This window comes from Prinia subflava, chromosome 4 (genome assembly GCF_021018805.1).
Source record: "Prinia subflava isolate CZ2003 ecotype Zambia chromosome 4, Cam_Psub_1.2, whole genome shotgun sequence".
In the NCBI taxonomy this organism is placed as follows: Eukaryota; Metazoa; Chordata; class Aves; order Passeriformes; family Cisticolidae; genus Prinia; species Prinia subflava.
Genome location: NC_086250.1, coordinates 65,765,598 through 65,783,338, shown reverse-complemented (window position 1 = coordinate 65,783,338; position 17,741 = coordinate 65,765,598). Strand labels below are relative to the sequence as shown.

At 39.6% G+C, this 17,741-nt stretch overlaps 1 protein-coding gene across 3 annotated transcripts in view; it reads left to right on the top strand.

Moving 5' to 3' along the window:
- Positions 1-17,741, top strand: part of SEMA3D (semaphorin 3D) — a 134,338-nt gene that overhangs the window by 91,335 nt on the left and 25,262 nt on the right. For all 3 annotated transcript variants that reach the window (XM_063396996.1, XM_063396994.1, XM_063396995.1), the window contains exons 9-11: positions 8,312-8,426; positions 8,875-8,944; positions 10,283-10,427. In XM_063396996.1, the coding sequence (XP_063253066.1) occupies positions 8,312-8,426; positions 8,875-8,944; positions 10,283-10,427 (330 nt within the window). The remainder of the gene's footprint in view (positions 1-8,311; positions 8,427-8,874; positions 8,945-10,282; positions 10,428-17,741) is intronic.

Here is a 17,741-nt window from a genome sequence, read left to right as displayed (position 1 = left end):
AATCAGACTTCAGCCCCTGATGAGTTCCCATATTTCCCAAAGTGTTTGGTATCCAGAAGCAGCCTTTGTTCTAGTGGGAACAAATGAGCTCTTTGTTGTTTTTTTTCTTTCTTTTCTTTTCTTTTTTTTTTTTTTTTTTTTTTTGAATACCGTTCCACCCCTATATATACCAAGCTGTACCTGGGGAAAAGAATACTGCAATTAGGCACAGCCCTCTTGGTTAAACTGTACTTTCTAAGCACACTGGAATGTAATCATTTTAAGAGCTCTTGAGACAAGGGCCCTGGACACACCCTGCATTCCACCTTTGGGTAATGTAATTTATTTCCAAAGCCATGAACATCAGCAGAGTTCAAGGCTGTGACCTTGCCTCCTGTCTGGTGCTTAAAGCAATTTGTATTCCCAGAATGGCAGGAGGGAGCTGTTCCTCTGCAGCTCCAAGCACAGAGTCTCCAGTGGGCTTTGCCACAGGGCTGCTTGCATGCAGAAATTAAGGGGTGAGTTTTTTTGTCCTGGATATAGTCTAGCCATGCCTCTGCTGTGACTATGGATAGCTGGCCCGTTATCATTATTGGTATTGGTGTATTGTGAAGATAATTGATCTCTCTCCAAAGCCCTGGGAGCTGTCCTGGCAGTGTCCTGCCTTCCCGTTCAGCCGCGCTGGCCGGGTCCCGGAAGCCAAATAGCCATGTTCACATGTTCTCAGCAGGGCTAATTAGTCTGGGCTCACAGCCATGCTCCTGCAGCTCTCCTGCTTCCAGTCCTGGAGGCAACTCATTCCAGACGAGATTTAGCTTCCTGTGTGTTACATGCTTACATACCTCCTTTGTCACCAGAATATTGCCTAGCCACAACTCCAGCCATGGGAAATACTTTGTTTCTTGATTTCTCAATAATAATGATTAAGAACCCTCTGAAAAAGTTGTCCCTAGAACAACATGGCACTCATTTGCCCACTGAGTGTCTTTGCAGCTGTGAGTCTTTTGGCAACCAGTTCCTCTTGGACTTCCAAATTTGATATTTGCACATTATGTGCCATTTGAAAGTTTTCAAATTATGTAGAAAAGCAGATGCTCATCATGATGATTTCATTTTTAAGGGCTGATGTGTTGGAGACAGGCCAGTTCCATAGAGTATCTGCTTGATGTGATGGATTAAGACATATAATATCAGGCTTTGTCAGGTCTTATGGTCCAGCTTTCCTTATTGGCAAGTGTTATATAAGTATAGGAAGTTTTGTAAATTTCTGTCCCTCGTGGGTGTGTTTCAATAATTGGTGTTTTGAGGGGGGAAATCATGATTTACAGATGAGGCTAAAATATGTAGGATATGCTTATATGTAAAGAGGTGCGACTGAATTTTACTGAGCCTCAGGGAAAGTGAGAAAGAAGTTGCAATGTTAAGATCGTTCTTTAAAAACTGGACTATAGAAATGCAGCTGCACAACCTCTGAAGGAAACTTTCGAAGCCATTCTTGTTGCCAGAGAGACTCATTACATAAGACACTGTCAGTACACCTTGGCTCAGAAGTGGAAGCCTCTAGAGTTAATTGAAGTTATTAAATCCAAAGTCTCTGACTTGTGAGTGCTTTGGCTCAGATGTTCAAATACCTGTAAGAGCAGCAAATAATGGCTTTCTGATTTCTGACTTTTTTTAAGTTTCCTCACATGATTGAATTATCTTCCTGTCTTTTTTCCCCTGTCAGTACATTTACTATAAAAAATGTACCATGGTTTGCAGTTTTGCTATTGCTGATGGAGTGCAGTGTTGTAAATGCAGATGTTTCAGAATTCCAGATTCTAAAGGACTCACTAAGGTGATGACCTACCTTTGTCCTTTGGTCTCATGCCTTTCCCAGCTCTCAGCCTGTGGTTATCAATGCTGTGGTCAAAATATCTCATGCAAGTGACTTCAGGCCCTTGTATATATCCAAGTGAGAAAACTGAGGATCACACATTCCCTTCCTTCAGTAAAGGAGTTTTTGGAGGGAGACTCCTTCCATCTTCAACCCAAATCACTCTCTGAAGGACTTGTTTTCCACTGACTGTAAAAGGATCTCTGCCCTACTGAGTCTCTGGAACTTGAAGTTCAAGAAATTCTGATTTAAGAATGTGAAATTCTGAATGGCAAATTCAAGTTTATTTGTTCACAAAGAAACCAGTTTATCGCAGTCCTGGGTCTCTTATTCCTCTAGTTTTACAGTGCTGTCAGTCTGTTCAAATCATATAAATTCTGATCTCCTGTTTGAAATTAATGTCATGATCCATCTAATTACTTGACTTGCCCATAGCTTCATTATCAAAAATGCCCCCTTTTATACCCTGAAGGTTTGTTTTCTTTTTATATCCTTCTTATGTATGTATATCATTATTTATATTATGTATATTATGAAAACTTAGGTGAGAGACAGGTAAAAACAAGTCAGACACACTGGAATAAACCATGGACAATTTGTACTCAAAATTTTAAGTGGATTTTTCTGAGAATCCCGTAACATATTTTGTTTCTTCAACCGTAAGACTTTGCTGACTTCAGATTCCTACTGAAGTTAGAATGAACAGCCTAACGGTGGATATAGTAGAGTACATTTAATTTGTGGCAGCCTGTGTACAGTTTAGGGGAATATTTTTAGCAATTGCATGCCTGCTGGAGATAATCTGAGCAGAATTGCTGCATGGCCTTTAGGTAAAATGACGCTTAATTTTATTATTTTATTTGTCCCAAAACATCCTTGTTTTACCTGAGACTGTTAGTTTCTGAATTTTGGGGATTTTTTCATGGAATGTTTAGTAACAGTCCAGAATTTTTCTTTGCTGTGTAGCTAGATTTTCCAGTCTGGATCCCATCCAAAGATAATTTGGTAGAAACTTTTGGGTGTGATGTTTAAATACTTTCCAAAATAAAAATCAACATTTTCCATAGTGAACCACACAGTTATGCATGCTCAGTGTGGGTGCTTTCTGAATGAAATAAAAATAAAAGCCTGGTTGAGGAGCAGGAATTAACAGGATCACCACCTCGTTGTCAGATGGGAACTGCAGACACAGAGAAGTAACTTGCCCAAGTTTACTTGATGTATCCATAGGAGACCAGTCAAAGTTCTAAAGTCTCTAAAGTGCTTTCTTTTACTTATATTGCAAGTATGCTTTTTTTCTCTCTCAAGTCACACTTCACATGTAGCTTGATGTTTTCACCCACAGCCTGATGAAATCAGGGGAGAAATCTTCATCTACATTAGTATGGTTTGGACAAGAAATTTTGCACTTGAATTCCTGAAGAAGCAAATTTAACTTTCCTGTGTTACGTTGGCACCTAACAGAGTTGAGGGGGGACAGAATATGTAAAGAAAAGCAAAATAATTATAGAAAGAACTGTGAACCTGAAGTTAGAAGTTGAAAGGAGACTGTTGGCTGTTTCTCCATTTATAAAATCAGCTACAAGGTTGGAGGTTTTTTCCTCAATAATATAAGGCTTTGCTTCAGGGGGTGCCATTTGTTTCTGGTAGGTTTGTCACATAGCTAAGCTGCTGTAAGAGAAAGGCTCCAGGGGCTTTTGCAGTTTCAGCACTTTTCCTCTCTGTTCTCCAACATTTCCCTTTGTTCAGGCCAGGAATTCTCTTTGGATAGTCCTTTTGCACATCTTGCCACTGGCTGTAATTAATAACCTGCTTCTAGAAATTCCACTCATTGTCTTTTTTTTTTTCTTCCTTTTTTTTTTTAATTCCTTTTAGAGGCTGTTCAGGATAATTACTGTCTTTAAAGTTTTATGAATCACAGTGTTTGACATCTTTGATGTAGCCTGATTTTTCAGATAACTGCACTTTTTGTTCTAATGTTCAATTTGTCACTGTTACTTACAAGCAAATAAGAGATTTAAATCCCCAAAGATGCAGATGTTCTTTAGTTTCATTACCATCTGTTTTCCTGCCTACTGGATTCCAAGACTAACATTTGGTCATTTTAATGTAGCTACATTTATATAGTATGTCAGAATAGAAAATAGACACAACAGAAAGTCTTTAATGTAAGTTGATTTTTAAACCACTTGATCATAGAGCAGTATCTTTTCTGATGACTTTTATTTTCATTTGAACTTAGCTTTAGATAAATGGTTTGAAAAACCTGTTGTTTTGTCTTAATTGCACATAAATTGCAGATCAGAAAACTGAAATTTCCATGGAAGACTCCCAAGAGAGGTGCATGATATGACCTTACAATACTTCACAAAATTTACACTGTGCCATTTAAACAGCAGTCTTCCTGAATGCCAGAAAGCCATACAATTACCTGTGCTCGTGGAAGTGGGACATCTGGTATTTGAATTCTCAATGTAATTTGGTAGAAACCTGGTTTCTCATTCCAACAAATTGTTTTTTGCAGCTAGCTCATTGAGAAGGGATGAAATTTTAGGATTTCTGTAAGTAAGAGTCTGCCTGATTTATTAAAGTCATACTGGTTTGCTTGCCCATTTATCTAAGTAATTTGTAGTTACAATTTTTTGTGATATTTTGGGGTAATATTTCCTCAACAGGTGACAGATTGAACAGCCTCCCTTCTAGTTGGCAATTATCTACATTTTTAACTCAAGCAAGCACAAGTAACCAAGATTTTACAGGCACTTCTTTCTGCTAAAAAGAAGGTATTTCAGGCAGAAGTGTTGGTATTTGTTACAGCTTGTGAGATTACAAAGCAGTAAGTGCTAATTAAAGCTTTATTTATATTCAAAATGAAATATGCATTCCTAAGTGCCTTCATCTGTCCAGTAACAAAGTTTATAGTAAACACAGCTAATCCAGTGTGCTTAGAAGTGATATTTGGGGAGATAAGATTTCAGATACTTGAGGCTGGTTGGCTGTTACAAGATTAGCCATATTTTTGGAATGAAAGGCTTGTTCGTGCTGCCTTCCCCTTCTCTCAGCACTTAAATTTATCTTGTCTCCATGTCCAATCTCCCTGAAATACTTGGAGTTCTTTGTATTTAGATCATATCTCTTGTCAAAAATCATTTCAGTACATCCAATTAATTACTTAAACGGGCTTGAGGCAAACCTTTGCTTGCCATAAATCAGCTGAATGAGCTTCTTTCAAACATGACTTTGTGTTTAATCCTTACTTCTGTCCACCTGTGCACTAACTGGACTTTGCTTTGGTGATTTTCACTCTTCCATACATTTCTTCTAAACCACTTTTTGCCCAGCCTGTATATCCTACTGTATTTATGTCCTGCTCTACAGCCAGCTCACAGCATTTGAGCACATCAGTGATTCATTCCAGACCTCTACTATTAAATAATCCATTTGGCAAAAGAGACTATCTTCTTTTCTGTAGCAGCCCCATCTCAAAAATATCTTGGGCCGGTGTTTCCTTTGTGCAGCCTCTCAGAGGCCAATAACCAGGAATGATGAGGGTCCAAGGAATCTCCACTGGAGTGGGCAGATACGGTGCAAAGTGAGTGAGCACACATCAACACGTGTGATGAGTTGTTCTTCTTTCTGAAGGGAAGAACAACTGCATGTTCTCCAACACCTGAAGCCTCAAGATGAGTCTAAGACTGACCTAATATGCACCAATAAATAGTATGAGGAAGAAAGGGGTTCCCTTTCTTAAAAAAATAGACATTTACAGAGCTTAGTAAGATAAATACTACTTGAGACTCGAGGAAGAAAGACATACTATTTATAGTTTCTGGTCCTACTTGGTCTGAGCTGAACTAATTCTGTATGTAGATAAAATAATTGTGGACTTTCTCAGTTCCTGCACTTTCTCAGTCAATCTTAATGAATCCTGGGCACGTTGTAGGAAAGGAAAGACACTGTATTAATCAGACATGACGTATGGAATTGAAGAATACTATAGGGCTACTAATGAAAAAAATCCCCCAAAAGTCCCAAAACCACAAACAAAAATATCTTCCAAGTAAAATGTGCTTTTTATTTCACTCAGCCGTGGCAGTAGGAAGAGGCATGTTGAAGGATATGTCAGCATATTATATGTGCAACTGTCTAAATCAGTGAAAGGTCTTTTCAGTCTCTCTGCACCATAAATTTGTCACTCTCTGGCTTCAGAGGGACTTGGTAGCTCTTGGAATGCTGACTGGTCACTGAATCCTCTTTGCTCCATTATAAACTGTAGTGTTACTTTAGCAGCTTTTGGATATGTAAAACACACCTAGTGAATGTCTGTTCTAATGTCTCTTAAATTCAAATAACATGGTTAACATCATGTCCTGGCTTGAGAGCAAGCAAATATGGATACATCTTAAATCCATATATTTTATACTTTAATGCACATAGGACTTGCTAAGATTGCTTCCTCTGAGCACAGTGTTTGGTTCACACTGTTCTCTAGCAACTCAGTGAAACTCTTGATACATTTAAAATAAGCATTTGTGAAAATGCTGAGTTGGATCACAACTTAAGCTCGGTAAAACACATGTGCCTATCTTCCCATCTCTTGCAGAAGCTGAATGCTGCAGTGACAGGAGTAGGAACTAGGCAAGGGTCCTTCTTCTATTCCAGCCCCATCACTTGCTCCACGCTTTCTTCCTGTTTTCTGATTTTAGTCAGGTGGTTAGAGACATCTCATCTCTTGTGATACTTCACCCACCAGAAATCAAAGTGGAAACCCTGCAATGTGAGATTTGCTTAGCTAATCCGAATTGCCAGAGGAAGGAAAAGCTTAACACTCCTTGCTTTTTAAGACTCTTTGTTGCATCTTTGTAGTTGTTTGGTTTCAGCTGCTCCACAAAGTCTGTTTGCTCTGCCTTTGAACAGAACACACACATGCAGAGGCTTTTTGTGCTGTTGGCTTCAGGCTGCTAATTTTGACACCTTTGTAATAAATCTGTCAGGTAGATGCAAAGCTTCAGGCTTGGCAGAGCCTCAGGAAACCAAGAAAGGAGGCAGCAATTCTTGTATAAGAGCAGGAGTTCCAAAGGCCATATATTAACAGGAATCATTTCCAACTGAGCTAATCTATTTGAAAGTAGCAGGTACATGAAAAGGGAAAGCAGTTAGAGGGCATTACCAGAGAAGTGCTACTCCTTGTGAAGTGATTTCAGCACTTAAAGCCATCTTTCTGAATGCCTGTAGTACGTATGATACAGCTCCAAAGGGCCAAATACAATCTGTGGTGGTGACATTAATTCCCACCATCAGTGTTTCCTGCTGTGGCTGGTTCTATGCCTTCAGATTGCAAAGTAAATTTACAAAAATATCATTTCTCTGAATGAATCTGAAGGGGCTGAATATGACTAAATTTGTGGTCCTTAAACTTACAGCACAGATCCCCTGAGCTTCAGAGTTTATAACTGAGAGAAGCAGGCACCTTCTGGGATCATTCAGAACCTACAGCTGGGAGACTACTGCTGGTGATAATATTTAAGTATTTCAATTCTTGGTTCCTGCTGGTATATCATTGCCCTTACCATTTTTAGGATGAAGAGTTCTGGGGCCAAAATAGCTTTGCAGAACGTAAATAGTTCTGCTGTTTGGAACCAGCAGGGTCCTTCTTGTAGTCTGTGGAAGAGGCACACGAGCAAACTCCTAGTTTGGCTTCTTAAAATCTAAATCTTCTAAAATCCACTGCCCATGCACCTCTGCTGATCCAAGTCAGTAGAAGGTCACTTACCCTTCAGAAAGGTAATTCCAATTTCAAGTGACCCTTTATAGATTTTTTTTCTTTCTGCAGTGACTAGAGGAAATTTGGGCAAGCATGCTTATGTTTTGGAAACCTGTAGTAAAATAAATGAAGAAAATCCCTGTTGTGGGAGGATAGACTGATATTTCTGTAACAGTTATCATTAGAATACTATGACTGGTTTTACCTGCAATGCATTTTTCTCTGTACTGTGTACACAAAGAAAACAGTGCAGTGTTTGCATTGTAAGCTGCTGATGAATATAGTTTTCCTCTTTTTTTCGCAAAATCTATCCAAAATGTTCTGTTCTGTCATTTGGTTTGTAAAAAATTTTGAAGAGCAACTGATTGTAAAAATCCTCACAGGGAACAAGAAATCATGTGATATAGACATTCCTGTTAAAAAGCTGGTAAAGGAACTTTGCAATCAGTTTTGGGTATAATTAGGAAATTTGAATTGCCCACTCTGAGCTGATAAGTAACTACAGAAACTACTTAGAAAAAGTCTCTCCTACACTCTTTTAGGAGAAAGGAAATGAAAAAAAAAGATTTTTATGTTGTTGTGGTTACAGCCAACTGTGGAATCAGACAGAAGGTGCACAGATCATACTGTGCTGTCGTGTGTTAAAGCCTTTACTTTTTTAATATTCAAGAATTTCATTTTATTTTTGTTAGAATGATATGGGAGGACAAAGAAGCCTAATAAACAAGTGGACAACTTTTCTGAAAGCCAGGCTTGTGTGTTCCATACCTGGTCCTGAGGGGGCAGACACTCATTTCGATGAGCTGCGTAAGTTGATTTATCTTTAATGGCATATTTTGAAGTCTGTAATATCTGCTTTTGTTGGATTTTTTCCCCTTTAGTTTATAGAAGCACTGTTTCTTGTTTTGATTTTACTCCTCTTCCAGACAGCTCTAATAATATCTCTGACTTTGATCAGAAGTCTGTGATAATAATTAATATTTTTCTGTAGAGAATTACAGTGTTTTTCCCTTTCCTTCCAAAAGTTGGAAAGTGAAAATCTTATTCAATATAAAACCAAGACTATCTGCAAATGAACATGTTTCAGAATATTACTGCAAATTCACATGGCAGAAATTAAAATTTCAACAAAAAAAACCCCAAACCCTTGTTGTATTTTTACAAATTTCCAAATTACAAATGGTAATTTGCAGAAATAGTCAATGGATGTTTAACTATAAAAAAAAAAAAAACAAATATATTTTTCTCATTGCAGAGGATATATTCTTACTTTCTACAAGGGATGAGAGGAACCCGCTTGTGTATGGAGTCTTCACTACAACAAGGTATGTGTTGGGATCACGTTTGCCCCTGGAAACAAATGATGGAGATCTTACTCAGGACTTTTGTACTTTTGTATATAGTCAGGTCTTCTAGACCAGATCCTGATTCCTAAGAGCAGTTAGGAACTGCTGGAATAAGGTGTCCAATGTCAGGGCTCTACTCACTGAGGACAACATTTTTCAGAACTGGAAATAATAAATTATGTCTCTAAACCCTTTTGTGACTAACTCTGGAGAATGATTGTAAAAAGTAATGTAAATGTAACAGTCAAAGCAAACTGGATTTTTTCAACCTCATCCAGCTTAATTTGTAAATTTCTATCATATTTATTGAGCAACCAGTAGTTGCTATTTTAGGCAAATTATTGTTGTGAAGCCTCATTTCTATAAGTAGCACTTTGACATCTACTCTTTCTTAGTATCAAAATTACTCTCTAAACTGATAGTTCAGTGATTTTACAGTCCAAAGTTAATACAAGGATAACCTAATTTTATCTCAGGGGGATGTACTAATTAATTAATGACCTTTCAGATCAATAGTGAGGTACTCTCTATAGAATTGTCAGAAAGAAAATAAATATTTCTTTCTTTTATCTCCAGAACCTTTGACTTAAGTGTAAATAATGACTAGCCAAATTCTGACCAGTATGAGTACAGTGAGGAATTGCAGACACTCCTTAATTCTGAAGCAGTTACCACAATAGCTCTCTAGAATATATAAACACAGAAAATACTTAAAATTGAAGTAAATATTGCACAATAAATGAAATGGTTTGTGAAGCAACTGAAGTACGTGCTACTCAGCAACCTGGCGTGGTGTTCTTTGGAATACTGAAATGGTTTAGATTTTTTTAGACAAATACATTAAAAAAGGAAAAATGCAGAAAAATTAAATAAGTGTTTATTTTTATATCTTGCTTTTTTTGGTCTTTCCAGTGCAACTTGTAATTCTCAGAGACCTTACTATATCACTAATGCATGGACTTTCAGATGTGAACACTACATAAATGAATGTCCTTCACTTGGATAAAATTCTGATCGAAAGAGCTAGTAAATGATAGCTGGAAACTGTCAGCCACTAGAAAAAAAATGACACTCTGTCAAGCAGTCCCAAAGGCCAAACCAGATTCCAACCAAGCCGAGCTGAGAGCTGTAGCAACAGTGACATTAAATATGCCACCAGTGTGTATGACTTACCAGACCCGTACGCGCTGATGTTTAGCGGCGCATCAGCCGCCAGGTGTAGGGTTGATCCCCACCCCATCAGGCTCTGCAATTCCTTAACCCCCTGGCCCTGCAGGGGTGTTGGCAGCGTGCCCATGGATGCCTCTTCCCTTGCAGCTCGGTGTTCAAGGGCTCTGCAGTGTGTGTGTACAGCATGGCCGAGATCAGGGCCGTGTTCAACGGCCCCTACGCCCACAAGGAGAGCGCGGATCACCGCTGGGTGCAGTACGAGGGCCGCATCCCCTACCCCAGGCCTGGCACAGTAAGTGTCTCCTTAATTACACACCTCTCTTTGTACTCAAAAGCAATCATCCTTCACACCCTGCTCAGGATGTTTCAAATTATCCTCTCAACTCTTCCCCTTCTGTGGGTAGCTCAGACTTCTACCTGTCCTTCAGGTGTATAAATAGACATTTTTCCATGCCTCTGAGATAATGTGTCCAGACTATTTCCTGATTGTCTCTCATATTGGGGTCTCCCATTGTACAGCTATATTTCTGTCTGTTGGAATTACCTCTAAGGCATCAATGCTTCATAAAAAACCAAAAGGATTTCTTTATATGGTGTTATCATGAGGTTTTTTATTTGTATTTCTGTTATCTTCGTGTCTGTGAAAATCATTGAGACGCTGTCATTGATTCTGTTGTGTGTATTTGTGCATGTGTTGTGTTTTGAAGTAAAATAAGGAGGTAATTGCTGGACATTTTATGTGATAAAAAGTAACAGGAGGAAAAGAGAAATTTGGTATCTGGGAATACTTTTAACACCAATCTCAGACTTCAACTGTAGCAGGCCAAAACGAGGAGGAAAACTTCAAAAAACTCATTAAAGTTTTCTTTTCCCACATCTGTGAGAATATTAAATTTGGAAAAGCACAGGTCGACGTTACAGATGAGAGAGAAAAATGGTATTTTCAAAAAGCACATCAACTTTAAAAACATTATCACAACTTTAAGCAACTCTTTGGACATAAAATGTGTAAGAGCAGCAATTTTATCTGGAGTAGCTCTTCATTCTCTTGGTCAGGTATGCAGTGAACAGGTATTAGGCAGCCAGCTGTGAGCTATCAATGTGGCCTAGAAGCCATCTGGCCATTTCTGCACCATTTCTCTGACCTCAGCACTGGTGTAACCTTTGCCTCAAGCCACATTATCTGGTTAATTCAGTTCATCTTTTCGCACATTTCCTTGTGTCTCTGTGTTTTTTTCTTCCTCCTTTCCCTGGACTGAACTGTGTGGTCCAAGCTGATGCTGTTTGTTGCACGTGGCTGCTCAGGTCAGGCCCCAAGTGCTGATTCCCTTCTCTCAGCTGGGGATGAGCCTCACAGCACCTCTCTCTCCAAAGACCAGGACAGCTCAGAGACTGATTTGGCCTGCCCAGGATCTGCCCTGATGGAGCAAATCTCAACTTATTTGGACAGTTTAGGCATTGCCAGCTTACTCTGTCATGCAAAATACACAGTGCCCCAAAGAGAAGATATAACTTTTTTTGTATGTGAACTTCCACAGCTGGTTAAGAAGATCAGATTAATTTAATTTTAGCTACAAAAATGGTGCCAGCAAGAACAATAGCTTGTCCCATGGCATCTAAAGAGATTAAAATAACTCTCTTGAAAAACTCAGAGTGCCCCATAAGGATGAACACTTTGCACAGATAGATGGGTCATAAGCTCATTGCATTTTTGAGTGTATTAGCCATCACATGGTTGAGCTGGGATTCGCCAGGAAGGAAACATGCCATGCTGAAGCATGTCAGTGCTGATCTTTATCACTGATTTGAATATCCATGGTTGCAAGTTTTGTAAAAGCTGGAAAGTTTAAAGATAAATATTTTCTGTAAGCCAGCCCTTAGCTCTCCAACTGCTTCCTTTAAGCACCTGATAACAGCTGTGAGAAAACAGTATCTTAGAAGTGCTCCAAACCTTCATAGTCAGTGGATTTCTGTAGGAGTTTGTCTGACCAAGGACTGAGAAGGCAAGTGGAAAGCTGTCAGAAGAAAGATATCTATCGTATTTGCTGTATAGATTAGGTAAACATATTGCAGCATAGCTTATCTGTTCTCTTAGTGAGCTGGACTGCAAAATACTTCAGGCTCAGTAGTTTGATGCAGGGTATCCAAATAAGTAGATTCATGCCATGCTCTTGGCTCGTGGTGGGCTATGCCAAACTTGGATATGAACGGATTTAGGGTGGGATATGGAAAAGCAGTACTGTGCTAAAAGGCAAGGAAAAGAAGCAGCATGAACTGGGAAGAGCACTGCAGTGCAAATGCTGAAATGCTTTTCCTTAAAGATTAATTTCATTATTTTTTGCCAGCTGTGAGGTGGTTCAGGAATGCTCAGAACAAAGCCAAAGAGGGATAATCTACCTTTTTTTTAAGTTACTAGAATATTTTTGAAATTTAAGCTCCTTGTAAGTGTTGCCTACAGTTGGCACAGCTAACACTGTTCTGATTCTATATTTCCTATATTTTAAGTTACTGGCAAAGTCTAAAAATGGCTATTCTAGGAAATGCATTTCTTTTGGTGGTTGGCTTTGAGAAACGCATTGACTTCCTTTCAGCATTTATACAGAAGCAGGAGACTGCATACCCTAATTTAACTTTCTGCTCTGCTGCCTTTATCTCCTAAGTAAATAAGGCTGCTCACTGTAGAGAATGTGACTACTTTGATTTTGAAATTTTGACAAAATGCTTCCTGTGGCAATTTGTGTGTGAGATAAACTCCCAACATGACCATGATATCATGCCTTTGCAATGCTGAGTGGGGAGCAGCAGCAGCAGCTCCTCCCTGCTTGTGTCCCCAAGCTGTGGCAGGCTCTGCCTGCCCTCTGCCATCACCAGAACACCCCTGGACATGGTGACAGGGGACCTCTGGCACACTCCATGCCACTGACACTTCAGAACATTCAGCTCTTTAACTTCTCTCCGCAGTACTAAAGTGCACATGGAAATAATGAGAATTAAACAGAGGCAAGGCTTCAAATTTATTTCCATTTGGAAGCTGAAAATAAAAAGAGACAGAAAAAAAAGCATAAAGCAGGCAGCCCCTACACAAAGGGCGGGTTGAAAACCAAGGGAGCTTTTGCTCTATCTGCTGTAGTTGTTTAAAAAATTGGACTCGAATATCTGCAGCTGTCCCCAGATAACAAATCCAGTTTTCTTCCAGTCTCTTAGGGTTTCACTCAGGAAATTCTCCGTTAATAGAGAAACCATGGAGGACTTCCTTTAAAGTGTATTCTGCATTCTGGAGCAGAGTTTCCATAGTGCCTTCCCAGAAATCACAGACTGCATTTGAATGAGATTTTCAGTGAATTAAGAGGAAGAAACCTTTTCTAGTTTATTTACTGAGCTGTAAAAATTTCAGTATCACAGCAACTCATAGTAGTTATTTGGAAATTCTGATGGGGTACACAGGAGTCATTTCATTGATGGCGAGTAAATGGCATTAAGGTCAGTTTTTTAGAGGAATGTTAGTGTTTAAAGATGCAGGTTAACACTCAGTGTGATCTACTGCAGAACACAGGACTGTTAAATGCTAGCCAAGGCAACAGCAAATGCTTTTGATGGGTCTAGATATCTTACTGATCTGATTTGTCAAAAGATCTAAACAAACATCTGAATGAGCAAAGTAAGAATCTGGCAGTCTGAGTCACTTAGCTACAAGAAGAAGCAGCCCAGCACGTTGCTCGTCTCCATTTGAAGAATTTAATGTCTCACGTTTTTCTACTCCAGATCTGAATACAGTCCTGGGCTCTTGAATTCTTTGTGTTTTCTTTTTATTAAATGAATTCCCTTATAACCCCTCAGATTCTCCTGTAATCATGGAATCTTAGAATCATGGAATCAACTGGGTTGGAAGAGACTCAACTGGATCATGGAGTCCAACTCCTGGCCCTGTGCAGGACACCCAAGACTCACACCATATACATGAGAACATTGTCCAGATGCTTCTAGAGCTGTCAGGCGGGTGCTGTGACCAATTCTCTGGGGAGCCTGTTCTAGTGCCCAACCACCCTCTGGGTGAAGAACCTTTTTTAATATCCAGCCTAAACCTCCTCTGACTCAGCTTCATCCTCTGTCATCTTTTTCTCTCAGTTGCTTTTTCTCCCTTTCTTCAGTGAAACCCCCCGTCCTTTATTTCTTCTGGTGTTCCAGTGTGCAGGCTGATCAAGATGTGGTGTCGATCCCATTGGGACTTGGCTGTGCCACAGAGAAATATTGCCTGCCCAAAAGCCTCCCTTGTCCTCCCTTCTGGTTAGTTCTGCTGCTTTAATAAGCTTGTTCATAAAACATTTAAGGTTGCACAGGTTTTCCTTGTTATTTTTAGACTTATCTTCCCCTTTAACCTAACTTTGATGGGACAGACTGCATTCTTTGCTTCTCCAATTCCTCTCTCCTTTGATCTCCCTACTGTAAAATGGGGCAGCTTAATTAAGTGAAATGTTTCACTTTATGGTTTTGTTTTCCTCAGAAAGCCTCCTACACCTCCTGTTACTTACCAACCTGCTTTCCCCAATATGAATCACCTTCCAGCTCATAACAGCCTTTTGCAATGTGGCAAACCTTGTCACCTTTCCTCATGGCAGAGGTCGGCAGAGAATTCCAGAGTGCCACCTGCAAAGTCAAGTTCACTCATCCAGCTGGTCTCAGCTCAGTTAGCCTCAGATTAATGCTCAATTTTCTCAGCTTTTTCTATCAACAGCACAGGTGTGTTAAATGGAAAAGCAATACAAAGTGCTCAAGACAAACTCAAGAATAGATCTTGCACAAGCAGTGGGATACAACCATTAAAAAAATAATAGGGGACTTAGGATTTTTCTTTGTGCTTTTTGTTGAGAAGGAAGGGTGAGTTTGATTCCATTTAAAATTTGCACTGTTTTTCTCCTACAAACCTGATTTGTTCCCCTCACCCCAGCCTTCTTCCAGGCTCACTGAGTAGCTTCAAGGTTACTATGAAAGTCTCCCCACTGAGTCTTCAGTCCCCCAGGCACAACTCTCTCATCTTGTAGACAGCATTAAGGGTTTTTGTAGGTGTTGTAGACAAATACAAAATGGATTGTGCAGCTCTGATCTGTCCACAGAAAAGAAGCCACATGGTATTTAGGCCTCTCAGGAACCCAAGCTTCACCTTCAATGTGTTGGCTGTCTCGGAGGACCCATTTAACACAGAAGTGAGAGGATGAAGGCAGTTCCTCTATTTTATCTGCTTTTTCTGTGATGAATCAGTGATAAGAAAACTTATTTAGAGCCTAGAAGACTTTACACTTACTAATTTTGGCTGAGATGAGAGGTAATTAACCCATGAAAAGTAAAACACCTTCAACAGGAAGGAGCAAGGAGTTCCCAGGAAAAGGGACACCTCCACAAAGAGGGAAACTCAGACGAAGACATCTAATTCCCTGATATGGGAAGGGTTTAAGAAATAATTCACTCTTTCATGTTTCACACTGGATACTTCCAGTACTCACAAGAGTGAGTACTGGCATGGTTCTCAGTTGTCCTTGTGAAATCCATAAAAATTCCCAGCCTGGACATTATAAAAGCAAGCAGATGCCTACTTCACTCAATATGATCAATCTACCCTACCCTGTGAGTGCCTGAGTCTCAGTGTTAAGTGGGTCTCAGGATACATATGACAAGACTCTCTAAAGCTGGGATTTTCAACACAGTTGTAATAGAAATCCTTTTGAAGTTCCCAAGGAAAAATAATCTCTTTTTTAATTTGTCAGTAGGCATCAGCACTGCTGAACTACAGATGCATCATTAATGAGAAGGCTGTCTTTACATACCTTATAGCTAGATTCCCAAATAATTGCTACAATTTTAATAGGTGTTAGATCCAGCAGGTCTTACTGGATGGTGTGAAGCACCATCCAGTTTGGCAAATTGGAGGTTTATTTAGGAGCCCAACTTCTGGCACCAGCTTTTGAGACACTTGGCCACGTTTCCCACATAAAGTTAACACAGTCACACTGTACGTCTCAGCATTGTGTGTGATCCACACATCCAGCACTCTGCTAAGCTGCAAATTTAATAAGACAAGTTTAAAAAGGAGAAAAGCTTGCATATGTACGGTGGTGTTAATTTCGTGTATATTTGCTTTTATTTGAGAAAGATTAGCCTTAGCTCACCACTGTGCGACCACATTTGGATACAAATAACAGGTGAGGGAATAGATGGCATCTTTGTAGATCACCTGGGATTAGGACTTAGTCCAGAGTGATTATTGTCAAACTGAGCTCACACAGAAGACATTTGAATAAATTAAAGTAGCTATTGATTCTTCAAAAGATTTGTGCCACAGAGTTGATACAGCAGTTGAATAGAGATGCCCTTAGCACTTTCAGCTCTATTTTTGTTGGGTTTGGGGGGATTTGTTTGTTTGTTTGTTTTGGGTGGTTGTCTTGTTTTGTTTTGTCCTTCATTCCTTGACACATATATTTTTATGAAGTTATCATTCATGGTAGCAAAGGCCTAAGCAACCTCTGAAGGATAGATTGTATGTTGAACAAGCTTCTTGTAAAATTCTTACCTAGTGGTACTAAATTGACTGATTTAATGTCATTAATTTTGTTTGATATCAGCTATCTAGAAGAAAAGCATCAAATATGAGCTGCTTGTTTAGAATTCTCTATCAGAAAGGGAAAGATGGGCACCCCTTCTGTGTAGTTCACATGCAGTCAAGATAAGAATCTGGGTCAGGTGAGATGAATCCCACCCTATAGCAAAAGCTAAAGGTGCTGAGAGAGCACAGTGATAGTGTTATGAGAACTTTCATGAAGCCAGATTCTCTTGTAGTCCACATGAAACAACTCTGCCAACCTACTCCTGTGACATTTGATATAAAAGTCAATATCTTATTGTCCCCAGTGGGAGATGTCACATATCTGAGACAGCATCTGGTGCTGATGATGTGAATAAATGAACTATGAACTGGGCAGAGAAGACCTGTACCGCTATCATGAGACCTGCAACAGGATGTGAACTCACATTTTCAGACATGAAAGGTTGTTTCATTCACCCACTTGACCATCCTACATCCTACTGATTGCTAGGAAAGGAAGCACAAGCCTACAGGAATTGTTCTGCGATGATGGGTGGACACAGCTTTACAAAACTGCCTGAGAACTTTGCCAAAGGTGGCCAAAATGACTTTCTCATTCCCCAGTTCCATCCATCATGCCCCAGTGAGTGATGCCTCTGGAAATAACTCCCTTGGCCAAGCATAACAGTGACACCTGCCCAGCTGTTCTTGGTGGTCATGCTGTCTTAGGATAGGGTCCAAAGCCCACTGAATAATTGGAAAAGGCCCTGTTGACTGAAGCAGATCTCTGGATCAAACCCTTAGTCCTTATTTCTACTAAATTAACTATGCAAGCTGGCAGATTTCCCTGTATCATGCATGGTAGTGCTTGGGCCTTAGGGATTACTGTAGCAGCTCTATAGTTCCATATTGTCAGAAATTTTATCCCAGTGGTTTTTAATAAGTGATGTTGCTGCTCTCATCTTCCTCTGATGATGGCTTTTTGGCAAAAATCAAGGAGATCTTTAAGACTGAAGGGGCTACTCCCATCTT